This window comes from Amphiprion ocellaris, chromosome 22, assembly GCF_022539595.1.
Source record: "Amphiprion ocellaris isolate individual 3 ecotype Okinawa chromosome 22, ASM2253959v1, whole genome shotgun sequence".
NCBI classification, from domain to species: Eukaryota; Metazoa; Chordata; class Actinopteri; family Pomacentridae; genus Amphiprion; species Amphiprion ocellaris.
The window spans coordinates 12495504-12523183 of NC_072787.1; the positions used below are offsets into that span (position 1 = coordinate 12495504).

The window sequence follows — 27680 nt, forward strand, 5'->3', positions numbered from 1 at the left end:
GTCTCTTTCACTGTTTGCCATCATTTCATTGTGCTGTGCTGACGCATAATTTACAACTTGGCTCTTTCAGACACCATATTAAAAGATTAATAGAAAAACAAATAGCAAAACTAAAAAGCCATGCAGGGTTTCCTCTAGGCCAGCATGCAAGTACATGCGCACATACATATGCAAAATTACATTCACACACACATTTACACTCACGGCATCTATCACAGCTGTGCAAATAGATGAGACAAGCTCTGTGCTCTGAGGGCACTTTAGTTTTTATTCCTGCCTGTAGACAGGAAGTTGTATGGCATACATCTTGCTTTGCAGTGCTGCTAAAACAACACACAAATTATCACACACACACACACACTTCAGTGTTACTGGGCAGCACTGGTGTAGCTTTGTTTCTATTGTGGTATTGTGATATATGTTTGGCTTTCTTTCAGCATTTAAAATAACTGATGTCACTCCACCCCGCCTTGCAGACTTGCTGTGTGCATACAGACATCATTAATTCAGTGCACTAAAGGCTGTCAGAGGCTTTATACAGAGTGTGTGTGTGTGTGTGTGTGTGTGTGTGTGTGTGTGTGTGTGTGTGTGTGTGTGTGTGTGTGTGTGTGTGTGTGTGTGTGTGTGTGTGTGTGTGTGTGTGTGTGTGTGTGTGTGTGTGTGTGTGTGTGTGTGTGGGCATATGTCTATTTGTCTGCATGCTTTAGGTACTTAAATGTGTAAGTGCTTTTTCCAGATTTATCTGATGGGTTAATGTACTCAGCACATTCAGACAAGCTTTTGCTGGGATGACTTCTTATTCCTGTATCTCATCTATTAACGTCTACAAGAGAGGAATCAAAGAGGAAAGTATAAGAAGGAAGCAATGGTAGGAAGGGAGGGAGAAAGGTATAGTTAGATTGATTGCAAATCGGTTGTGAAGCCAAAAAACAAATAAACAAACAATTAAAGTCCCTCTAAGTCTTTGATTAAACCTCAAAAATCTCATATCTGTGTCAAAGTTAGATATTTTTTTTCCATGAAATTAATCCCTTCGAGGCCTAAAAAGGCTTAAATGTAACTCTTCGCCTTCATACAGCTTGATAACAGTTTTAAAATGTGCAGATCCATGAAGTTTCTGCCTGTTTTTCCACCCAGCTCCCACAGCTCGAGCACACCGGCTCACCTGCAGCTCTGCTCAAACTATCATACACTATAAATACATACAATGGTGCCTGTGGAATTTTAGGTTTATATATCCAGTACTTTCTAAGATCCTTTTTATGCCCATGGACTCACTTTCAGCACATTTTTTGCACATTGAAATATCTGAGGAGCTATTGAAGATACAAGCCTGAAATGTTCACTGGTATTTCTCAACATACCACTGATTCATGAGCTGCAATATTGGACAAGTAAAAACACTCTAAATTACGGGTGACTTTAGTTGTGAAATGAAATTTAAGCTGTCATGAAAAGTCCAATCTTTTAGTGCACATTAACAAAACAAATGATGATGCAGATGTCAACTAGTGATATTTTCTGAATATTTAGTTACATGTCACAAAAATACAAAACAAGACATATGCTCTGAAAATGGGTTAGTGGACTTTTTTTTATTATTGTGGAAAGTATTTGATATCCAGGTCAAATTTACAAATAGCTGGATTTTATGTTATTAAAGTTCTAGGTAAGTCAGAGATGATTGAGCAGAAATTGCTCTTAAAAGTTGTTGATCTGAGATGAAATGACACATGTTCGAACTGTCAAGCTATTCGGAAGGTGAAAAATAAAAATAAGGTCCCACTCCACTATTTGACAGGATTGGTTCCTTATGAGCAAAGCATGAAGAGTCGCTGGTAGATTCTGAAAAAGGGTTTCTGTTTTTTACCCCAAAGTTTACACTTGTTTTTTTGGTTGTTTTTTTTTTTACACAGCAGAAAGCAGTAAAATTCTTGGCCTATAAAATAGGTCAAAAGTACAGAACTAAACTAAACCTATTATAGCTAAATAACTTGGCAAACCAATGGTACTGATTTCACAAGCAAATCACAGAAGTTACCTGACAAATGGAACAAAAGAGGACAAACATATACATACACTACCGTTCAAAAGTTTGAGGTTGCCCAGGCAATTTCATGTTTTCCATGAAAATTCACACTGTTATTCATGTGCTAACATAATTGCACAAATTCTAATCATCAATTAGCCTTTCAACACCATTAGCTAACACGATCTACTATTAGAACACAGGAGTGATGGTTTTTGGAAATGTTCCTTTGCACCCCTATGTAGATACTCCATTAAAAATCTGAAAAACCACATTAAGCAAATCCAAAAATGATCTAACTATCTAAGTCAAGACATAACAATATCAATATATTTAAACCAAACATACCCAATCCCCTTATGATGTGGCTACCGCTTGGCATGTCCTTTTTATGGTTCTGTTTTTAAAGACTGCTGTTTCTTCGGTCTCTTCCTTTGCCACAAACCCGGCCAGATGACCCCAACAGCAGAAGGATGATACCCCTAGTGCTGGTAAAACCAATAGAATTTGAACAACTTATTATATGTCAACAAATGCTAAATAAACTGTGAGTATGTTGTTTGAAATAAAATTGTATATTGTGCAATATGGGTGTCAAAGAATGTCCGGTGCAGCCATCACAATTTAAAACCCTACAAGTCTAAATCTATGTTATTGCTGTCATCAGGTCACTGCAGTTTCAAGATGAAAATGCTCAGGCATGGTGTTGACTGCTTATTTCGCCAATGATGTGTCTTTTAGCATATAAAAAAAGCACCATATGGACATGTTATACAAGTACAAAACATAATTTACACCAGAGGGTGTCTTTAAGAAATTAAAGTAAGAAGGAAGAAATATACTGGGAGGGAACGGTAGACTCTAGGGATGCATGGGTAGACAAAAAGAGGAAAGAAATAACAGAGCAAGCGACAGAACATGGAAGAAAGTGAGCGATACATGAAAGAACAAACGGGAAATGAAAGAAACAGAGGAGCTAAATTTACTGTAGGAACAATTCAAGGCCAAAGAAAGGAAGAATACATGAATGATAACAGATAATTAGACGAAAGCAATATGAAAAGGAGAAAAAGGCCAGGCATAAAGATTGGGTAAAGCTAAAGAAGCAAGTTCATTTCCCCACTGACTACTGCATAAAATTATCCCCTCAAATACTGAGTCGAATGAAGCCATAATGAGCCGGTAACATATAGAGCTATTTATCATCACTATGGCTGCAGCACATTGGTGCCAATACCCCCCATGTGGCACCACCCAGAATGCATAGTTTTTATATAGAAATCCCACAATATTACCAAACATTAAGAAAAGAGTCCAGTTGGGTTTTAATTTGTCACTTGTGAATAGTCTTTAAAGCAGTAAAAAATAATTTCCCTGTTGTTTTCTCATTGTTGCTTCATTACTTTTATAAAACACAGCAAAAAGAGTAAACATTCACTGAACCAATGTCGTGCAAAAAAGATGGAAAAACACGTCACTTGACTTTGAAATGCGTGCGTATAAAACTGTGTGTTATCTACATAGTGTACATTCTGGCTTGTGGAGGCTATTTGCTTAACTGTATTAAACTGGGCTACAGTTCTAATTATGAACACTCCCACACAAACATTTTCTGACTCTTTATCAGCTCGTTTTTCTGTCGTAACACACACACACACACACACACACACACACACACACACACACACACACACAGTGTTCAGATCCATCACTGCTCCCTCCAGAGGTGTTAAAAAGCACTGGACAGTGACCTCACCAGTCCTGTAGCAAAAACATCTGGAACGGACAGGTGGTGGGGTCAAACGCACTTTAATTCAGAAACATCAGTGAGCATTTCCCTGGTCGTGGTAGTAAAAGGTGTAGCAGTGCCCTCTATTGGTCTGTTGAAATATTAGGCTATGTCATTACGGAGTAGCACCAAATTCTATGGCAATCCCACAGCTTTAACACACCCGTAATACATCCCACACACACACACACACACACACTCAGCTGCACATAATGAAAATTAATTGTGCAGAAAAACAAGGCCAACTTGCACCTTTCTGTTTCTCTTTCTGCCGTCCCTTGCCTTTCCTCATTATTTAAACACTTTCTCTGTTGTTTCTTCTGTTTTTCCATCTACTTTTTCCCCCTCCATTACTGTTTCCTTTCTTCAACAAAATTAGGGAAAGTCTGACAACTTGAAGAAAAACAACACATGCAAACTGCAGCAATACAAATTTATGTCACGCAAAACCAACATTTCTTGGCACCTATCGACAGCCTGTGAGATTAGCCCTGTCCGAAGCTGTGAGCAGCCGTGTATTGCAAAGCTGAAATCCATACAAGCCGAATGAATGGCCTGGAAACAAATGAGCCATTAAATCTAATGGCTCAGAAATTGAATGCATATCTGCCTACATTGTGGGCTATGACAGAACACGGAGTTATAGGTCTTGGAAAGTTGTGATGTTTGTTTCATGTGGGTTTAGGATTAATTCCCCTACTTTGTACAGCTCCTAAGGTGGTCTCCTTCTCGTTCGATGTTGGAAACGGACCCGTGGAGTTGACGGTGCATTCGGCTACACCCCTCAACGACGACCAGTGGCATCGCGTCATGGCCGAGCGGAACGTCAAAGAGGCGGTCCTGCAGCTGGATCAGACTTACCGGGCGTCCCAGCTGGCTCCTGCACAGGGACATACACGGCTAGAGCTGTTCAGCCAGCTCTACGTGGGTAAGACAAACACCCTCAATCACTCCCGCATAATCCAAACAATTAACTACCCTCATGTGTAAGACTGACTCATGTACACGTTTGATTGCAATTTAATATCCGCTCTGTGTAGGAGGGACACTCCCAGAAACAATTACCAACTCTTATGTGAAGAAAGCTCAGCCACACAGACACACCATCCATGTAAATGTAATTGGATTCAACTGTTAATTAAAAAACTTTCTGAACTGTCTGTGTTTTCTGTAATGCTGCCCCCGTACACAGACTATGAGAACATCTGATTGTTTCAGAAGTTAAAGATGTACCAGCTTTACTGGAAATCACAGCGTTCTCCCTTAAGAGGCTTCCGTCCAGTTGAGCCACAGCCACTGCTAATTAAGTTAATCCGGCACACACACACTCACACACACACATATACGCAGGGATGTGTTACACTTAATGATATACACACATGTGGACACACACATCCTTGGAAACTCATCCAAGTAAGTGATCAGAGTTTTTAATAAATTTAAAGCTGAGTCTCTGTGCTGCAAGTGAGGGCATGTTACTTATAGAGGTCATTTCTTTGATACTTTAAGACTTTAAATCAGCATTTATACTTCTATGGATTAACATACTATTGTTACACAGAGAGGATTTCACTTCTCTGATTTTCTCTATCCCTGTATCCCTTTATTATGTGTCAATTATAAAACACAGCAGTCCTTTATTATCGCAGCAGTTAGGCCCCAAATAGTGTTTGCTCCTGATGGCTTCATCTACCTCTCCACACAAAGTCTCTCTAAAGCTCATCGGGAGTTCAAATGGCAGAAGATCTGCCCGGTTTTCTCTATGTGCTTGCTTTCACTTGTCGGTCTCATTTTTTTATTTTATTTTTTTTGCCTTTTGTGCTGAGCTATCAATACTCTATAGACCAAAGTCCAAACTCCAGGGGCTAAAATAGTTTTAGGGATTTGCGGATAGAAAGAAAAGTGCTGAGGCGGATCACAGACTTCCGACTATCTCATGGAGAAAGTTCTGCCCAAAGGAGATTGTTGCAAATTCCAATCAGGCAACCCGATGTGATAGCCTTAACCCTCCTGATCCCTGGTTATAATATAATTTCATCGTCTCATCACTTTTGCTGATTCGAGCGCTGCTGGAACACCCTCACCTTATCATGTCCCAATTTGCCTTTCAGTGTATTTGTACTTTCGTTTAGTGGAATGGAAAGAAGGGGTTTTGTCTTTGTGCGACTCGTGGCGAGGGAGCCTCATTTGCATGTGTGTTTTCTGGCCTGTGACAGGAGAATTCTCAGGTGTGCGTATGTGTGTGGAGCACAAAAATGCCATAAAGAGAGCTGGGGAGCAGAGGGAGAACTGTAAGCAACACCAGCCACAAAGGTGACGGCGTCTCCTCATATCTGATCTCTAATCCCTGCTTAATCCAGATTTGAAGATTGCTTTGAGAAGTTACAGTGTGATACACAGGGAGTGACCCAGCCTCTCAAGGGAAGTGGTTTAGATTTGCCCTCTGACACCGAAAAGATCTTTTTGTGTTTGCTCGAGAGATTTTGGAAAGAGTCAGAGGAGCCCTGCAGGCAACAAGGTTGTGTCCGGACTCACTTGATGCTCCCTCATGGTGGCTCATTCTCTGCCACTTCACAGCTGTCTCTGATAATTATTGATGTGGCTGCTTAAAGGTGGAGTGCTAGGAAAAAAACTATTCAAACTTAAAAAGGAGTAGGACTGACTGAAGAGGCGGATAAGAAAACAAACTCACCCTAGAAAATGATCTGTATGAATGAAGCGTTTATATGATCGCACATGAAAGCAGGTAAGTGCAACAAGGAGCTTTATTTTGCTCACCTTGCTCACCTATTTGTCTCTGTAACATCTCCTTTGCTCTTTCTCAATCAATATGCTCTTCATCAAGCATTTGATTGCTTTAGTGTTTACTGCACAGTGGCTCATTTGCTCTAATGGCCTTGAGAGTAAATGTTATACCATCAGCCTGCTGTCGTTTACTTCACACTGTTAACTTTTAGCTCTTCAGTACACTTCATACATGCACATAATGACCATAAATCTTGCCACATTTTATTTCATTTAATGTCACCATCTGTTCTTTTGATTTCCCTCCTGATTAATGCTCACTGTCGCCTCTTTTTTCCCCTGATTTTGCATGTTTTTGCTCTCACACGTCTGGATTGTTCTGTCTTTCTTTTGTGTGCTGCCTTTTTTTCGTGTCCTTGCTTCTGTCTGCGTGGATCGGCATCTTGCTTGTTGCTTCTTCGCTGCATGTCTGCGACATCTGTCACAGGGAAACCGGCCTCGCTCACCTGCCAAGACAGTAGGTAACATTTAATGAGTACAATGAAAGGTTCTGTGTGACACTGATGCAGCAGCAGGTTCAGTTTTCACCTCACCTACTGTACACTTCTAATAGTGTGTTTTGTTGCATCTGTTTTTCAGCTCCGCAGTGATGGTGATTAACGTTTAGCCAGCATTGATCTTCTGAACTGTTTGTGGTGTTTTCAACTTGCACTATACGTTAACATATAGGTGTGATGAACTGCAGCAGATGGTAGTTTATTACTCTGATAAAGAGGCCGTGACAATCGGCATTGGTTTGTCTGTCCATCTGTTTGTCTGTCTGTGTGCAACATTACTCAAAAATGGATTAACGGATTTGGATGGAATTTTCAAGGAAGGTCAGAAATGACACAAGGACCAACTGATTAGATTTTGGCAGTGATGTGGCTTATAGTCTGGATCCACGGATTCATTAAAGATTTCCATGTCATTGTGAGATAACGGCATGGCGTCACTTTAATTATGGCAACAAGTGAACACTACATCAGCTGCCTGCTAACGATCACATGATTGCGATCCTACTAAAAATCAACCACTGTGGACCTATCAGGACTTATCCATCGGAAATGATACATGGAACAATTGATTAAATTGTGGGGGTGTTTCAATTCCCGTTGCCCGCTACATATTTAGGTCACACAATTCGGTATCCGTACATAATGTATACATGCATAACACATGTCTGTGCTCAGCGCAAGGTCATTTTGTTTATGGGTGCATCTATATTAAATGGCCACATTCTATGGTGTCATGATTTCTGCCACAAATTTTTTCAAGATTTCAGCCATCGGAAATGATACGACCGAGCAGCCTTGGCGGATCACCGTTCTCTCTGACTGCTTTTCTTGTTTTAAAATGTTTTCCATGCAGCTAGTCCTAAGAAGCAGGCCCATTATCAACCTTTAAGAGCGATAGTTGAAGAAAAACACTGCTATAACCCAACACATGTAAAGCATCTGGCCAGTAATAAAGGGGTTCTAATGATAATATGCTGCCTGGAAATGCCAGTGGCTTGGAATAGCTTTTGAAATGGCATTTAGGCCCCATGAATCAAAATACCCATCAACAACCAACACAAATTGAAAATGCATCCCCAATAAACACAGAGTGGGGGAAACGCTGCACTGAAGATCTCCTGAATGTTGAACAGCAAACATACAAGCAGGAAGAAATAGACAAACCACCGTTCTATTAACCTGCTTATACGAAGATAATGGAAAAAGAGCGGCGCAGCAGATGTGCAGCCTGGTTGTGTAAATTGAAAATTTATCCTAATGGTTGGATCAGACTCTCAGCAGAACTTTACCTACAGTACATACTGCCATTGATAATTTAAGTCAACTCGCCTCACAGTATACAAGCGCATACTGCAGGTTTTTTCATTAGTACATCTTTACTCAGTAAACGTAGAATCAACACCAACACATTCACACGCACACCGAGAGTCATAAGTTCACCCATGGTTTTTCTTTTAATTAGGACTGTGGCTGTTTCATGTCATGTATATGTGTGCACTGTATATATCCTAATGAATATAAAATGCTTTCTCATTAGCACATCATTATGGGTAACATTCGCTCGAGGCTCACACATTACACTAGAAATAGATGTATACACATGCTGTGTGTGTGTTATTACTGCTAATGTATCTGAATATCTGTCTCGGTATTCCTGTGCAGTCATGTATTGCTGTGACTGAGTGTCATTATAAGTGTGTGTGTTCCAAAGCCTGACCAAGACTTGATTTTTAGGGCTACTAGTAAAAAGATACTCAAGAAAAATAAATTCTTGCTAATGAATTAACTAACTTGCCAATTATCACAATAAACATGGCAAAATCCCTCAAATTTGGATCCAACAAACAATAACTATACATATTTTTCTATTATTAATACAATACATACAGCAATCGACTGCTTGAGCTTGAACAGCAAAACTGATAGTAAATGTACATAATATTTAATAAAGTACATTTTAACAGCAATTATAAGTAATGACAACTCTAGAAATACAAGGCAAAACATATTCACTTAAATCAGGAAACTCGGATCTCATACATACATACATATATTAAAAAAAGTAACCTGTAAAATATTTATTGCTGCCTTATTGATTTTTAGAGAATTTTTAATGTGCATCTCTGCCAGCATATTCACAAAAATAGATATGCAGTCATGTGTAAATACATGAAAATTGATGGATTTTTCGGTACATAAATCTGATCTTTGTTGAAACATTGTCTACCACCACAGACAATGGTGGTAGATTTGAAGACAAACACGGAAAATTTGCATTTTCAGTCATTTATTGAACAAAAATATCAATAAATGTAATATACTTGTGTGGAAACTTCTGTGAAAAGTTAAATACACTCTTGGCCAGAACAGAAATAACTTCTTGTAGGCGTTTTGCATAATTGTCCACCAGTCTCTGAAATCGGCTCGCTGAGTTTCTTGCCCGTTCTTCTATGCAAAATTTACCCCCAAACCATAACATTTCCACCACCACCGTGCTTCACAGCTGGTATGCAGTTGCTCTCCTGAAAAGCTGTCTTTGGTCGGTGCCAAAATATCTACTAGTGTGGCCGAACAACTCTGGCTTTCATCCATCTGTCCAGAGAACATTATTCCCAAAGACCTGAACTTTAGCTTATGTTCCTTCTTTCAAATTTTTGCAATCTCTCTGTGATAGTAGAATGTAGATTGTAGTGTTTTTATTTATCTAAATCAGGGGTGTCATTATAGTTCAGGGGCCACATACAGCCCAATTTGATCTCAAGTGAGCCGGACCAGTAAAATCAGAGCATAATAACCTATAAATAACCACAACTCCAAATGTTTCCTTTTGTTTTAGTGCAAAAAAGTACATTCTGAATTAATTTAATGAACTGTCTTTTTGCAAAACATTATGAACAAACCGAAATTTCTTAAGAAAAATAAGTGCAGCTTCAACAATATTTTGCCTCAGTTTGTCATTTGTGCATTGCAACAGATCACAGTGTAACTACAAAGGCACAAAACATTTAGTCACAGGTATCTGGAACTGAATGATACAGTATTTTACAACTTGTCAAGATGTTTCCACATATGTGTAGTAATTCTGACCACCTGAACTGGCAAACCACACAAACTAAATGGGAACTATTAAGGAAGAAGGTTAAGTTGTCCTCCTCCCTTGTAAACGTATACAATTTATACAACAAATATACAGAAAAGTTATGGCAGTGCAGCAGACAAATTTAAAATAGCAGCAACTTTTATTGAAAGATTGCAATTAATGTCGTCTCTGTAATTTTTGCACTTCACAAAGTCATCCCACCAGCCGTATGTTTGACACCTCTGATCTAAATTATGAAAATGACTGGAAAACATCAATTTTAAGCCTTCATTTTTATTATATAGCTGCTGTTTCTAAGAAGACTAAAAGTTTGCTTTTCCAAATGTGTCCAAAAGAAGCCAACAGTGTCCAGTTGCACATACGTTTTCACATAACTGTAGCTGTGATAATCCAATATTGACTCCATTCACTATCAGTCAGGCTCTATTACACAGCATTAGTGAGTGAAGCTGTATGTACCTGTGTGTGTGTGAATGTGTGTGTGAATGTGTGTGTGTGTGAGTGTGTACGTGTCTGCCCCGGTCTCTGCAGGCCTCAGAGCCTGCTGTCCGTTTAATCAGAGACTGATTTAAACCTGAGTAAACAGGTGGCTGAAACCTCCAGCCAATCAGTGGTACAAAATAGATTAATTAAGAAGTCTACTAAAAGTCTAATTCTTTATGGGACTGGAAAGGTGGGCGGAAGCACACGAAAGCCCAGCTGCATCCCAATATGTGAATGGTGTATTTCCTGGAGAGAACCAAAGTGCATATATTAGTAATCTCATTATATCTGTGTTGTATTTTCACGGAGGAGGAGGAGGGAGGAAACTATGTGTAAAATAAATCTCATTTACATGTCATTTTGAATGGACACTTTTCCGTTAGCCAAAGGATGCCGTTGAAAGTTTTAATAACTAAAATTCCCCTTGGCTCTTGTTAATAATAGTGCACATGAGTGCATACATGTGTGTTTATCCATACAGTGTAACCGTTTTCTGTAGGTGTGCTTGAATCTATACCTGTGGGTGTATGTTTATGAGTGTGTTTATTGCAATAGTCATTTAGGTGCACATTAATCTATTTAACAGCCCTACTTTGTCCAAGTTAATGGGTAGTTAGACTGTAATGGTGCAAGGCCAGAATGACGATGGAAGCACTTTAGAGGAATGGCTATCGACACCCCAAGGCTAAGGCACTAATACCTGTATTGACTCATTCAAATCAGGTGCACCGCGTGTGGTTTGATGTTATTAAATGCGTGCGTTTGGCTGTAGCATGTACTTTACGTGCATCCATTTGCGTGTGTACGCTCGTGAAGTGTTCATTAAGACACAGTGTTCATTAGGCTGGCTCTAATTAGTGAAGAAATCAAATGAGTTGAAGGTTGTTTCAAGAACAGCCTCACAGTCGGAACGATTAACATGACATCAGTGGCTTCCTCCAGGCATTAGGATATTAACGTTTCTAAAACAGATTAAAAACAGAGCTTCTTGCATTTCGAATGACCTCCATGACCCTGACTTCCATTTGTCCTCCCTTCCTTCTCTTTATTTGTTTTTCTTTTCTCCCATTACTGCATATCCTTGCTACACTCATGCATCCCCCTCCCTTCCCTCTTCTTCAGGTGCTGCAGGAGGTCAGAGGGGGTTCCTTGGCTGTATCAGAGCCTTACGAATGAATGGAATCACCCTCGATTTGGAAGAAAGGGCCGAAGTCACGCCTGGAGTCAAGCCAGGTTGCCAAGGCCACTGCACAAGTTTTGGGATGTACTGCCGGAACGGAGGAAAGTGTGTGGAGAGGTACAACGGCTACTTGTGTGACTGCACCGAAACTGCCTATGATGGCCCGTTTTGCACAAAAGGTAAGAGGCAGTTTGAGAAAATGCATCTTCATCTTCGAAACTTCACTTGCAAGACAAAGCAATTTTACCCACTAGGGAATCTGAGGTGTTTTTATGCCATTTGGTTTCCATTTCACCAGCCTTTTATGCCACTTTCGAAGGTATCTTAAAGGAGCGTTTCCTTCTTCAAACCTACCAAACTACCTCTCTGGCACGCTGAGCCATAATCTCTTGGCAAACAATTGTCCAGCAGCTTTTTTGGAGGCATATTTGTGAAAGCATGTCATCATTTGTAGTCCCTCTTTTAGTTCACAAAGCCAGAGTCAAACAGCACCAGGATTACCGCTGGAGTAGTTATGTTTCAATGAGCTTCATTGCCTGACAACCCACGGTGATTTTTGCCGTACTTTGTGATTGTCCTCACTTCCCATTCAGTTTGGAGCTGTCGGTGTTGAATGTATTTGGGCTTATGATAAAAGGCATCGATTGAGAGCAATATTGTGCTTATCCACCAATTCTCCCTGACTTTTAGAGTGCACACGCTGAATGCTGATTCTGATGCTGTGCAAATGCAGAGCTGAGAGTTAAAAAAAAAAAACAAAATACAAGTGACTTCAGTAAGAGGTGGGTAGCTTTGGGTTTTTGAAGATCACAGACAAGAAGTGTCACACTGCAACTCTGCTCCCCGCGCTGTTGCTAAAGCATCATGTTTGTTTCATAGGGATTCAATAGATGCACAATTAAAGTTTGACTTCCCAAAACAAGTTTTTGTAAAATACTCTTGGGAGAGGAGCAGCGGCGCTGTCAGAGGCTTTCTGCTAGCTCGCAGTCAGAGAGTTGATCCCCGACACGTGAATTAATTTGTTTCCTAAAGTCGAATGGTGTTTTTCCCCTGTGCTCTTGGCAGGGGGGTGACAAGATGACAGAAAAGCAGAGTGTGTGTCTCGGTGCGTGTGTGTGTGTGGTGTGGAAGAGGGTGACAGTGTGTGGTGATATGCTAGTGTAAGACATGAAAAGACCTCCTCTGAATTCTGTCATAACCAATCAGGCATTCAGGATGTAGAGAATAAAGATTACTGTCTGTGTGTACGTGTGTGTGTGTGTGTGTGTGTGTGTGTGTGTGTGTGTGTGTGTGTGTGTGTGTGTGTGTGTGTGTGTGTGTGTGTGTGTGTGTGTGTGTGTGTGTGTGTGTGTGTGTGTGTGTGTGTGTGTGTGTGTGTGTGTGTGTGTGTGTGTGTGTGTGTGTGTGTGTGTGTGTGTGTGTGTGTGTGTGTGTGCGCGTGGGTGTGTGGGTGTGGGTGTGTGTCAGAGAAATACAGAGGAAAATAAAGGGAGAGAGCACACCCTTGTGACTGTTTGTTTTTGTGCATGATGTGACTTTTCCCTTCATTGTCTGTTTCTGTCTTTTATTCCTAGGTGTTCCCCTCATTTCCATCACTCTACTGTACTTTTTCCTTCTCCTTTCTCTCGCTCTTTCCCTCCTGTCCCTCTCTTTGCTCCCAGTGTGCCTCCCCTGTTGTGTCTACCTCTTCCTCCTTTTCATTTTTTTCCCTTGGCCCTCTCATTTCCTCCTTTCTCTCTCAATCGCCCCTTTTCCTATTTTCTCTGTTCTTTTCCAAATTTCTCCCCTTTCCCTCTCTTCAATCCACCACTCTCTCCCCATCCTCCCAGCGAGTGAAAAATGCATGAAGTCAGCCATAATTGCATAGTGCATTTCCATTGTATCCATATTTACAGACTGCTCAGGGGACCCTGCAGTATTATTATTATACACTCTCTTTCTTTTGCTTTTTCTGCCCTTGAGGGTCACATGGAGCCGGTGTGCACATGTACGTACATATAAATGAATACACATGCACACACAGAAACTCACAACAAAATACCTGTGCAAGCTTGCACAAAATTCCCTTTCCAAAACTTCTTCACACACCGACATAAATTACACACACATGAAGAGCTCTTGCTCTGGAGCTTTTCTCATTCCATCTCATGTGTCTAGATAATTGTGTGTGTTGCTGCTGAAGCTCCTGGCAGTGAGTTTGAGTAATTTTTTTTCTCCCAGCAAAACAGAGAAGACTGAGGCACACATAAGCTCCATATAATCTACAGACTGTGTGAAAATAGGAGGAATGTTTAGCTTTATAACTTTAGCTAATAGCAAGAATGAGGACACTTGCACGAGCTCTCCAAAAGTTGAAACTTACCAACTAACTTATAATAAGCGCTCGTTAAGTGGAGATTAGCATACCACATTGCAGATGTAGCAGATGTCACTACATGATGTTAACTATTTACACCTACTAACTGCCAGGTAGAGCTGATGTGTGGCGAACAAACTGATGAAACTAAAGTTAGCTTGTTAATTTGACACCTTCAGAGCGCAGAGTGAAATATCATATATGGACAATCTGACATTAATTATATTTTAATGAAAATCAAGTTGTTTACCTTGTTACCATGTCCATATGGTGTTTTTTTTATATGTTCATGATTTTAAAAAAGAAGTCAACACCACAGCCGAGCATTTCCTCCTTGGAACTGCAGTGAACAAAAGACAGTTTCAGAAATTTGGAGTCAGACATATGAAGTAGCAAACGGTTCTAACATGTACACTACCGTTCAAAAGTTTGGGGTCACCCAGACATTTTCATGTTTTCCATGAAAACTCACACTTTTATTCATGTGCTAACGTAATTGCACAACTGTTTTCTAATCATCAGTTAGCTTTTCAACACCATTCGTTAACACAATGTAGCATTAGAACATAGGAGTGATGGTTGCTGGAAATGTTCCTCTGTACCCCTGTGGAGATATTCCATTAAAAATCAGCCGTTTCCAGCTAAAATAGTCATTTACCACATTAACAATGTCTAGACTGTATTTCTGATTAATATAACGTTATCTTCATTGAAAAAAATGCTTAGGACATTTCCAAAATGACCCCAAACTTTTGAACCGTAGTGTATGATAGAGTCACATCAATATTCTAATTTGTCACAGTGTAAAGTAGTTTTTGAGCGGAGATGAGGGGACTTCAAAGATCTGCACATTCTAGATGAAGCAATGATGAAGACTTACATTTAAGCCACTTTAAGGCTGCAGGGAGATTATTATAATGAAAAAAAAATGCTAAACAAGTAATTTTGGTCCACATAGAAGAATTTTCAAGAGTTTAATCAATGACCGGAGATGGACTTGAATTCTGATTTACGTACATAAAACGTCAATTACCAAACAGAATTAGCACAATCTGATACTTTCTACTTAGTAAAACTGTATTCAAGCTACACACTAACAATGAATACTGCTACTTTTCCACATATGCATTTAGAAATAAAAGTAATATCTGTGTTTACCAAAGACAGTAAAATGTAACTGTTTGCCAGTCTTTTTTTTCTAGGTTAGCAAATTGAACCATATTCCAAATAGAGATGTGGCATGTTTACAGTGACATCCTGCTTCACCGTTAGTGTTCGTCCTTCTCTTCTGCGTCTGTCAGATTGTACAACCAGCTCTGCTCCCAGTAGACCACACATAGAAAAACTGTCATATTTCACGGTGGTGCAACATCAACACATTCCAACCACTGCATTGTGGATATTTTGTACAAAACTCTGTACAATGTCAATTTCTTCTACATATACAAGAATCTGTGTCATATCATTGTTTTTCAGCATAATAGACATGTATTGTTATTTTCCACATCCAGAGGAATCTGTGCAAAATCTGATTTTCCACATATGGAAGAATCTGTACAACATCAACAGTACTTGAGTATTTTCATTGTTTAATGTTTTAATATTCAATATTGGCCTAACGTGTTTTTGCTAGGACTTTAACGCATTCATTTCGATTGATTATAATTACAGAAAAACTAATGCGTTATAAAAATAATGCAGTTAATCGCACCTTTCTTAGTTCCGTCATTTCTGGCACACTCCAGCCCGGTGGGTGGCGGTAATGAACCTAAAGTCTGTTTGTCAGACAGGAAGAAGTGTCAGCGTACAATAAAGTTTGGTGAACAGTGAAGGAAGACCAGACCGCATTGAGCTTGTTGGGTGGAAAGCTTTCTTTTAAAAATCTAGCAGCTTGGATGAAAGCGTGGTTGTATGCAAATTGTGCAACAAAGAGTTTTCTTACCACCACAGCACTTCAAGCCGACGGTATCACCTCAGTGTAAAACAGTTTGCTGTTAGCACCAGAGCTAATGTTAGCTACGGCAGTCCTGGTACTGGCAAATGGTGTGGTTATCCCATAATAGACCACTTTTAAAGACATTGAAAGTGCTTGAGTTTATAAAAAGTCTTAAAATGTTGAATATAATCGCTATAAGTGCACTTTGATTTTGCAGTAATCTCTGAATGTAGCAGACAGATGAAAAATGCAGATAAATAGAAATGAAACATAAACATTTTTGTTATTAAAGTTTTTACTCCACCAAGGATGCGGAGCCTCGGCGGAGTTATGTGACGATCGGTGTTGGTTTGTCTTGTCTTTTAGTAATTTAATTATAAAAAAGAAAAAAAATTTAATAAATAAAAATTTATATTCCTAACAAAAGAACCATCAAAATGACACCATTTATCAGACCCAGAAACTATGAAAACAAAACGAATCTATGGCTTTTCAACTTTTTAATTGTCCCATGCTTATGTTATGTGCTATACTGTGGGAAAACATTCAAGAAAAAATGAAAAATTCAGGCTTTAAATCATCAAATTCAGTGTTTTCTGCATGTCCCATTTTAAAATTTTATAAATTTTAAATTATAAACACGTATGTCTGCTGATTTTATGTCATTGATTCATCTGTCAACCAAACTTATTCAAATTATTTGAATTGAAAAAAATTATTAGTTGTGTCAAATATTGCTATTTGACAATGCGATTAATTTCGATTAATTACAAAGCCTCTAATTAATTAGATACATTTTTTAATCACAGTCCACCACTACATTTTACTGATGTTCCCAACACATTTGCACTATCGTCTTTGCTGCTGCAGCACTGCAAATTTCCCACTGTCTTATCATATCCTATCTTGTCTTATCTTAGCTTTCCTTATCTAGCATCAGATATTGGACCTTACATATGACAATAAAGTAATTCAGATGTGATTTTGGATGAAAGCTTTATTTTTTATGATTATCTGTGTTGAATTTTTTGTTTTTTTCTTCATATGCTGTTTTTTTTTTTTTTTTTTTTTTTTTAACAAATTTAAGTAACCCTGGCAGAAATACTGCAAATTATCTGAGTTCATCCTGGTGGTGATTTGACCATCTGGCCATATTCAGGACAAAGAGGGTGTGAGCTCTTATTAAGTCAATACCCAACAGCACAGATTGGCAGTGAACAGTGCAGCCACATCAGAAAACAAAGTGAGAAGCAGGCCCTTTCAGAGCTCTCCTGGCTGATACAAAACCACTGATAGAATGGGTCTCTCCAGACTTCTGAGGCTTGAAACTATATTAGTGCTCAGCAGAATAAAGGATAAAATTGTGGTGTACCTGAACGAAGGCGAGGTTTCGCCCGTACGACAATACCAGTCAGAGAATTTGCCCATTTTCTAGTAATAAGCCCCTCTATTAAATTTCAGTAGCTTGAAGTATTTATTGTACTGTGTCCGGTGGGAGACGATGAGTGAAGTGAAGCTTTAAATAAGATACATAAATGTGTTCACTTGGAATTCTGCACTTGTAAGGGGTGTAGTTACATGTTTCTACTACCACACAGGAAACATGTCGAGAAATATTCTATGGCATTTTCACACACAGACACACACACAAACACACACACAACCCTATTTTCTCTGCTTTCTCTGTTACTATTCTCTTTAACTTCACACGCATTATGCCTTTATCTTCTCTTTAACCGACAGTGCACACAAACACATAAACAACCTGCATAACAGAAGTAGGTTATAGAAAAATAAGGTGGCTTCTTCTCAGTGTTTGATCACGAGAATCAGTAAGCCTCCTGGAATGGTTGAAATATGTCATTAGGTTTATTAATGTGGTGGTAAACAGAGTATTGTTTGGTTTCAGATGCTAGAGCGCAGCAATTTAACGCCGTCTTTGCTACACCCTCTGAACACAGCCATATTTATGTGTGTGTTATTCCCTTCTGTCCAGATAGTAAGTCTACCCTGTTGAGTCTTTGAACATATGAGATTGTATGTGGCTTCCCGTGACTTGTTTTTGTTGAAAAGTTTCTTCCTTTCTTGCTGCATTTTCCTTCTTTGCTCATTTGTTTGGGCACACATGCTGTTGCAGATGCTGCAGCTTGTATTATATTTGTGTATGCTTGTGTCATATGTGCGTTTTTGTTTCTTCGTACCCAGATGTCGGAGGTTTCTTCGAAGCGGGAACGCTGATTAAGTACAACTTCCTGCCCGAAGCAGTTGCAGGAGCTAGTAAGGATGCAAAGGTTGTGACACACCAACTGACACCACACGAAGTGAACCTAACGAAGGAGGAGGTGGCTTTCAGTTTCAGCACGTCCAATGCTCCGGCCATTCTGATGTACGTCAGCTCTAAGACGCAGGACTATCTGGCTGTGGTGTTAAGAGAGAATGGTGAGATCTGCACACACATACACACACCATTTACTGCTGCTCATTAGTGAGGTCTGCAGTACGTTTAAAGGCTGTCCTTGTGGGCACACTTTAGAAAGTTCTGTCATCTCCAAAAAGCCTCCTGAGACTGCAACCTCCCACTGAGCAGGCAAGCAATAAGCTTTGATAAAACAGACGCATTAAAAAAAAATGACAGTGCCATCTAGTGTTTCAGAATTTATGCACACAGACACAGTAACGCAAAAATACCGGTGCCAGAAATGCCTGTTCAGTTTCCTGTTGGTGTGTTCAGGTTCCCTGCAGGTGCGGTACAACCTGGGCGGTCTGAGGGAGCCGTTTGCTATTGATGTGGACCAACGCAACCTGGCCAATGGACAGCCACATAGCATTAACATGTCCCGTCTCAACAGAAGCATCACCATCCAGGTACACACACACACACACACACACATTCAACCACTCTGCACCACATAATTTCTAGGAGTAATTCCAGAATTGCCACCCATCTAATTTCAAATAATCTTTTTTTTTTTTTTTTTTTTTGGACGGGATAGTGCATGTTAATGAACATACAATCGCATAATAGTTTACACAAGATTGCAGTAAATACGCCAGATTTAGCACAAGGCTAATTTCCATCCGTTGTCCTACACATAAAAGAAAAACATACAGAGTTACAGGCATATAAAAAACAATAGAATAAAACAAAGACAATGACAAGTAATACTGACTGGGTTAAACCTACCCTAAAGTGCTACTATTTTAGCAAAGCGCTTTCTAGGCAGAGCCTTTCATAAAGTGCAAATGGTTGAAGGCCTGCTTTTAAACTGCCTGAAATCCTCAATGTTCACACCTTTGTTTGTCAATCAGCCATGTCTGATATTCTATATATTCTCTTAAAACTAGTACATGTACAAACTACTAAAACATGCAGTTATTGTGTAAATTTACTTGTCCTGAGACCAAATCTAAAAAAAAATAGCGGAAAAGAATGCTTGAAAATATTTATAAAATAACAAATAAGTCTGGAGTTCCTCCTAAAATGTCATTTTTCTCTTGCCCCACCCCACTGATGACCAAATTGAATCTCAAATACATTTAAATTTCCCTTTTTGGTATTATTTTTTTCATTGATGTCTCTTGATAATTGTGGGAACATTTTTTTTAATGTACATATTATTTTAAGTAATATTTATTATGCATGGAACGTGTCCCACAACAACCCTGTTAGCATAACCTTTTTAGCATGATAGAAGAAGAAAGAAGTGAAACACATGATACGCTGGAATTAACATCATCAAACAATTTTCCTAAAGAATGAGTCGAGCAAAGCTATGTCCTCTCTTCTATTTTTTATGTTTTCATAACATTGTCAGCCTTGACTGAATGTCTCTACCTCATGCAACCCTGTTATGCATATTATCAGGATAAGACAAATTCTTCTGATTTTTTTCTTTACTTTTTTCCATCAATAAGTTGTCCTCTTGGTCAGCAGTAACAGCTATCTAAATATCTAGCTTCTACTCCTGAGAAAAAGTTAACATTAGCATGGATTAGCAACCCTGTTACTGTGATTAGAGTAGGGTTAGCAACCAACACAGAAAACATGGAATAATACCATTGATGTGTAAGCTGAGCCAATCAAGCCGTTGATAGTTTATTACCTATTATTGATGAATATGGAGCAGAAAATTGTCATTGTTTCAAAAATTTTTAATCCCAAATGTCCTTCATTTCTGGAATGATCCCTAGACTTTATGCTCAAAACAAAACTTAGCCTTCGAGGAAACCTTGAAGCACAGGGATGATCATTCTGCTACATACACATAAAAAACTCTCTCACACACACAGACATATAGTATATACTCACTCTCAAGTACACAACCTCACAAGCTCAGCCAGTGTTGGCTCGTTTTTTCCAATAAGTCAGAGGGGAGTGCAGTGTCCTGTTCTATCTTCTGCTGTGATGAAACTGCTTGTCCTTTGCCACTGTTAATCTACTTCCAGTAGACAGCCTCTAAGTATAGCAACAGAAAGTGCATCGATCTGTGTGCGTTTGCATGAGTGTATGCGGTTGTGTTATTGTGACCGCATGCATTTGTGCTTGTGTGCAAATATTTAAGGGCATGTGATACAATTCAAGAGAGACTGTGTGTTTGCGTGCGTGCGTGACACGTGCGTTTGTGTGTATCTGCGTGTGTGTTTTTGTGCTCTTGAGTGTTTTTTTGTGCTGCTGAACAGCTTAGCGCGGATCAATACCGCCAAGCCTTAGTCGGTAGCTGTCAGGGATGGAGTGAGAATTCAGCTAAACTATTACAGACTTTGTTCTGGGCTGAGATGCTCAAATTTGGCTGAAGGCTGCGAGTTCAAAGAGGATTCTAAACGGATGGCAACCACTTGTAAAAGCTGCTGGTTGATTGCATCCTGATCTGAATACATTCCTATTTGCAGAAACAGTTTGGGGGGTTTGTCTTCTACGATGTGAACCAAAAAGGAAAAAAGAAAAAAACTTGAATTCTTGATGTGAACAACTGTTTTTTGTATGCAAGGCCTCGTGTAGAATTTAGAATTTACACATCATGTACTGTGACTTCTGCTTGGCAAGTGTTGCAGATTTGGATGATTTACATTTCTATAGTTCAGCTATTTCAAGTGTGCATATTTATATTTCTTAGACACAAAGTCTGTGTATCCAGAGAATCACACACTCACATATTCACTCACGGAGAGACAACCTACCCCCTAGTGGCCATAAGAAGTCATTACATTAACTTGGCATGACTCATTTCCTCTCTGAAAACTAGCTTTACAGATCCTCCTCACATAAGTTTGGATAAACATGTGCATGTAATTTTCCAGCAGTTTGCGTACATTCAGAATTATGCTTCATTCTCTCTTAATTCTCCAGCAGGCATGGGTGGAGTTTCATCTTTTCTACACTGTCATTATATTCATGGTATGAATACAACGAACAACAAACGCTGATGATTATCTGATGCAAAGGGTGGTTTAATTGAGGAAATATAATGGTGCTTTTGCAGCACATAACTACAAAAAGACGAGAAAACAAGCATCCATAGAGCATGAAGAGAGGAGTTGTAGAGATAATGTACCTAATCACTGTGTTTTCACACTGGAACATCTAATATGAATGTAATGAATGAGAAAACCGAAGCTTGCAGAAGGAAAAGAGGAGAATTTATACTTTTAGAACGTGTAACGTGGAAATTAATGACACAATTAAATGTAGAGCTCAGGTATTTGATGTCTCCTGTGATTATTACGGGTCCAACTGAAGTGTTTTCAGTGTTGCTTTGATTATGTGAAATAAAATGCGGGCGACAATATATCACAATACCCTTGCGAACCTCTAATCATCGCATCTTGACTTCCACCTAAGTCCTGGGAGAAAGGATGTCTTTCACTGCGCACACATCCATCCTGGAATCTCATCACCCACCTTCACACCCTACAGTGAAAAATTCAGACAGCAAGAAAATTAAACCGAAACATCCAATGGAAATCGTCCTCATTTTCCGAGCAAATCACATCCTGCAGCCGCTGATCACTCCGATGGGAGTGCTTGAGCAGAACACATCCCTTTTTTACTGGCACAGAAAGTGATTGGAGCAACTGTAAGATTCTTCGCTCATCACTCAGATACGCACACACACACACACACACACACACACACACACACACACACACACACACACACACACATGCATACGTGCACACGCTGTGATTTCACTGCTTGTGTCTGGCTTAGTTGTGTCTGGATTGGCAATACTGATGTTCATCCCAGTGTTCAGTGTGTGTGACTGAACTATTAACCGCCAAGTGTGTATTCCCAGTTTAGCCTCTACTCTAAATAACAATCTTTTAAGTTTTTTTTAACGCTTTAATGATGCAAAACTTAAACATTAAAGCGTTTTAAGAGCTGAGATGAACACTGGTGGGCATGATGTGGTAATTTGGACTTAAGAAGAAGAAAAAAAGTACATTATCAGGGGAACTGTGGGGGAGAGATGGGGAGAGAAAATAGATGAAATTTACAGATAGGGAATGAAAAGTAGAGCCAGAAGGTGTGCTAACGAAGATAACTTTGATGAGTAAAACTTTTCATGTTGCCTCGCCGCCTCGGGGCTCTTTTCAAGCTACAAACATGTGCTTAATATCCACACGTAAACAGATGTGGACATGCATACCAACAGACACACATGCACAAGTGAGATTCTGTCAGGTCAACTTGCTACAAAGGCTTCACACTGCCCCACTAAAAAAAAAAAAAAATCTACATTATTCAGTCTAATTCATCCATCCACTCCAGTACTCTCCTGCTATCTCTCCATACCTCCCACCCCCTGATTTCTCACATAACCTCGAGGGTTTTTAGTAGTAGTTTATTTACTTATAGCAAGCAACCATGCCTATAACTCACACTAATGAGAAGCGAAGAACAGGACATATTCTGCTCAGGAGGATAACAACAGCAAAAATACTGAGCATGACTAGGTGGTAAGTAGACAGCACTAACAGGGGTTGGCAGTTTGCCTCCTACAGCATACATAGAAAAGACAGCATTTTATTTCAATGCAGATGCCAATAAAACATTCAACTGCAGGTAACTGAATTTGCAGTTTCATCTGCTCTATTCAGATTCTGAATCTCTGCACGTCTCATACAAGAAAATCTCTTCTGAGGCAAACTCTCCACAGGGTTTCCAAACTATCACTCTGCCCTGTGTTTAAAGGGGGTGAAAGTAATGAATGTGACCGGCCACACCTCCCTATAATGTATTGTAATGTATTCTTTCTGATCCCACCCGTAGTGTACTTGGCATGCCCCTCGGCACACTGGGAAGGAAAAGAGACTGCACTCTGGGGCACCGATACTCACTGTGTAGTTCATTCTCTTTTTTTCCTGAGCTAAGTGGTCACATCAATTCAGATGCACTTCAAATTGCCGCAGCATTCAGCAGGGATTCTCACTGGGTTCGGATCAGTTTTGCATTTGCCGTTAGCATAAACTGATATGTTCACTTCAGTGCAAAACCAGCGTATAAAAGCACTACATTCACAGGTCAGCAGCCTATTATTAACTGAAGTGATGACATCGTGATTGCTTCTGTTGTTCTTTTAACTTCCCCTTAAAGTGAATTTAACCTAATCATGAACTAAATTATTACAACTGAGCTGACAGCGGTGCTCTCATTCACCAGTGCCCAGTTCTACTGTTAAAAGTCATTGATTTATCAGTGAAATTGTGATTTTATTTACGTTTTGAAAGTCACTGATAACGGTTGCTTTGTACACATCCTGAACACATTTGCAACTTAAAGTGGCTGTAATCAGTGTTTGAGTATCAACAGTGGATCATGTGGCTGCTTGTCTGTGAACATTGCTGGAAATCATCACCTGACTCTGCAGACCCTCAGTGTTTTATTGCAGGACTTGTATTTGTGCTGCCAGGAGTAATGAAAGACGCTAAGGACTAAATAGTGTCATGAAACTAGGATCATATGAACACAAACACTGCTCCAAATTGTTCATAATGTTGCTTAGGATTAAGTGGATGTAACAATAATAAAAAAATAGTAATAATACGTTCCTTCCTTCATTCATTCCTTCTCTCATTTATTCATTTGTTCGTATAGCACCTTTAAAAACAGCCAAAAGGCCGCAATAGAAATAATCTTATCACTTTTGTATTGTAGTTTTGCTTAGAATGGCCCAAAAACACCAGATGATCTCAGGTTGTATTCAGGTTGATAATGAGATTGACAGACAGCAAAAAGAAGAAAAAAAAGAAAATTCCTATTACCTCCTGCACTGCCTGTAGACACCAAGGTCCTATTATCACACTTGAACTTGTTTTTTGGCACTTGTCCAGGTTGTTTCCTCCTGACTAGATCCTTGCTTGTGTTGTATCTGTTCTCAGTTATATACATATTATTGGATAAAAGTGTCTGCTAAATGAAACTACAGAATTGTAGAGATTAGGATGTCAGATATATAGTTAAAAGCTAACCCTCTGCAAGACTTGAATGATCATTAAAATTGTTAAAATGTTTAAGTATTTTTCAAACATGTAGAAGACAGGGCTCATGAGTTCACTGTATCAACTTTATGGCTGATATGTCAATTAGAGACTGACCAATATGTGGGCGGTTAGGGTTAACCTTTATTTGGAACTGATCTGCATTAAAAGTAAATGTGATAGTGGAGAACCTGCCCTTCATAACTAGGTTTCTTCATTAATAATGGTGACTAACTGAATTCATAAAATAGAAATAGGATTTAATTAGGACTCTGTTTATGTGGAATCGACTGAAATTGATCTTTTTGTCTCCTGCATACATCTGCTGTTCTTCTCTGTTTCCTTAATATTTCCCTGTTCTGTCACCTTTATTTCCCACTAAGGTCCAGATTTTAAAACATTGTTTTCCAGATTCTATTACAGGGTAATTTGTGGCTACCTTCTAACTTAGCCGCTAGCCATTAGCATAGCCTTAGCCACTGTGAGAGTAGCTAATTTTCTGGTTTGTTGCGATGCCTTGTGTGTTGAGACCACAGAGTGATTACAGACAAAGAGAGGAGGCTGCATCAGACCTGAAGTAGCACATTTATCAATAATCGGTAAATAAAAGTACCAGTAACCCGAAAAATGTTGACCATGATAATCAGCCAGGCCGATAATCGATCCCTCCCTAATGTCAAGTTGTGGTTTTTTGCCTTGTTTTCCCTACTTCTTCATTTAAACATTTTAAATATTAAATTAAGAGCAACCAGACTGTTTTCTATAGCCTGACCATTAGTTTTCACTCCTTCAGCAAATTCTTTGACATGTCATTCTTCAAATAAAAAATACAGAGCTGAACACAAATGTTGAGATGTTTGATAAAAGCTTTTGAATTTCTAAACTGAATTATAATGTGCTGAATTATACATTTGCTAACTCCTCAGATTGAAATGTGATCCCAGATTATTGCAATATCCATTAAAACCTAAAATGAACATTTTGTTATTGTGTGCCTCGGCATTTGGAATTTAACCACCCTGTTGTTATTTTGCCTAAATGCTCATCAAAGGTCTTGTTGCTTTCATCTGAGATAACAGAATGAGTGAGAGGCAGAGATTTGAGTCAGATGCCATTAAAGTCAGTTATGCTGGTGGGCCTGCCAGTGGATCAAATTCAATTTCCATAGTGTAAGGAGCAGTGGACTGTTTACCTCCGGCTGCTGAGGTCTCGCTTCTCTGTTATCAGGGCTGCAAATCTTAAAGGCATTTAGACAAGCTACTGTTTAAAGACGTGATGGAGAACAAGTGGGAAGACAAGAGAGCCAGAGAGGAATATAGACCAAAAGAAAAAGGCCAGATTACGGGGAAAGAGAGAGCAAAGGATTGAAAGAAAAAGTCTTTTGATAAAAAAAGTAGACCCAAAAAATATTGCAACAAAGACCCACTTTGATGCGTTTAGATTATCTAACCCTTTTAGAATCCCAAGGCTTTCTTGAAGGCAAAGATTTGCATGTGAACACAAAAACCTGCTGAAATGTGCGCAGCCTCTGAGGTCTTGTTAGGTTTGTTCATTATCAAAGGCACACCGAGGGGAGATTAAAATAAGTTCCCATCTCACCATCTCTGACTTTCCCTTTCTCTCACACTGCGAGGGTGTAGAGATGAAAGCGGCATGTCCCTTCAGGCATCAGTCATTTCATCTCTGTTACCTCCTCCTCTGTCCACCGGTTGCTGCGATGTTAATTCAGGAGTTCACTTGGAAATAAAGTTCAAGTATTTCTCCAAGGGAACAATGAATTTTACACATGTTGGCACTTACCTTGTCCAGTGTTAAATCTGTGTGTTTTCATCCCTGAGATATCATGAAGGAAAGCGAGGTGCCACGAAACTAAGACACTACTCCAAATTATTTTGGATAGATATACAGCACATTGGCTAAATTAGATTCCTTTAGAGCACGAAGTTAAGGAAATAGATTTCACCCAGTGTTAATTTTCTCTTTTGTCCTACCCGTGATTACTTTGCTTATGTCAGCTTTATGTAACTAAAGAGGCACCAGCAGCACTTAAAGGAGAGAAGCGTGTTGCTTAAATGTTGCAGCGTAAAAAGGATCCCAGTAACTGCAGTTGTAATTGACAAAGTTTGGTAAAAATGAGGTTTCTTCCGTGGCTGTCTCCCTCTGTGGACCTTTTTGTGGGGTTTCAAGACTCAAACCGCCTTTCCTGGTTGTGCAGCCAATTTGTTTTCTCAGATAAAAGTAAATAAGCTGAGCGCAATTTAATTGTGCCCCATTATCCCACCCTCCAGTCACCGTGGAAAACAAAACCCACACAATGCTCCGCCGAGACCAGGCTTTTGGAAGGAATCAAATTAGGATATGCTGTATGTGTGTGTGTGTTTGTGTGTGTTGAGAGAGAGAGAGAGGAAGAAAGGAGTCTGGAGGAGAAGTAGGGAGAGAGAATTTTCTGTATGGGAGGACTCTACTGATTCAAAACTGTAAACAAGAGCTACTATACACACACACACATTAATCTCGGCCCTTTAGTGACAGTCCAGCTCCGCTCCCAGCTAACAGGCCGTGACAGCTATTCAGCACGTCAATAGAACAAATTTCCAGTAAAACACACGGTAACAAAAGTCATTGTTTTCCATCAACCTCCCCTCCTCTGGCTCGGCCCATGGGTATGCTTTCTGCAGACCAGTGTGCACCGAGATACAGTTCTCCTGTGGGCAGAGAGAAGGAAAGACGGAACCATCTTTTATTTCTAGAACACACAGAAACCAATTTGTGAGGTTGAAATTATTCTCGTCAATAGCACCGGCTGCAGCCTTCAAGCTAATTAGAAACTTCACTGAAACAGCAATAACAAGTTAATTATGTTGCAGGGATATTAAAGTCGTGTATTCCCTGCCTCCATCACCCTCTCTGCTCCCACAACTCCACTAGTGCTCGTCTTTGTAAACATGATGCTTGTTCTCTCTCTCTCTCTCTCTGTGTTTTAAGTTCTCTGGAAAGGCTTTGAACCCACAGCAGACATTAGAAATT

At 39.5% G+C, this 27680-nt stretch overlaps 1 protein-coding gene across 2 annotated transcripts in view; it reads left to right on the forward strand.

The window, feature by feature from the left end:
- cntnap2a (contactin associated protein 2a) overlaps window positions 1–27680 on the forward strand; it is a 365865-nt gene that overhangs the window by 319173 nt on the left and 19012 nt on the right. Inside the window, exons 19-23 of one of the 2 annotated variants that reach the window (XM_035948975.2) lie at window positions 4528–4746; window positions 7051–7080; window positions 11826–12062; window positions 18381–18614; window positions 18907–19040. In XM_035948975.2, coding sequence (XP_035804868.2) covers window positions 4528–4746; window positions 7051–7080; window positions 11826–12062; window positions 18381–18614; window positions 18907–19040 — 854 coding nt within the window. The remainder of the gene's footprint in view (window positions 1–4527; window positions 4747–7050; window positions 7081–11825; window positions 12063–18380; window positions 18615–18906; window positions 19041–27680) is intronic. The other variant, XM_023272089.3, reaches the window with a different exon arrangement.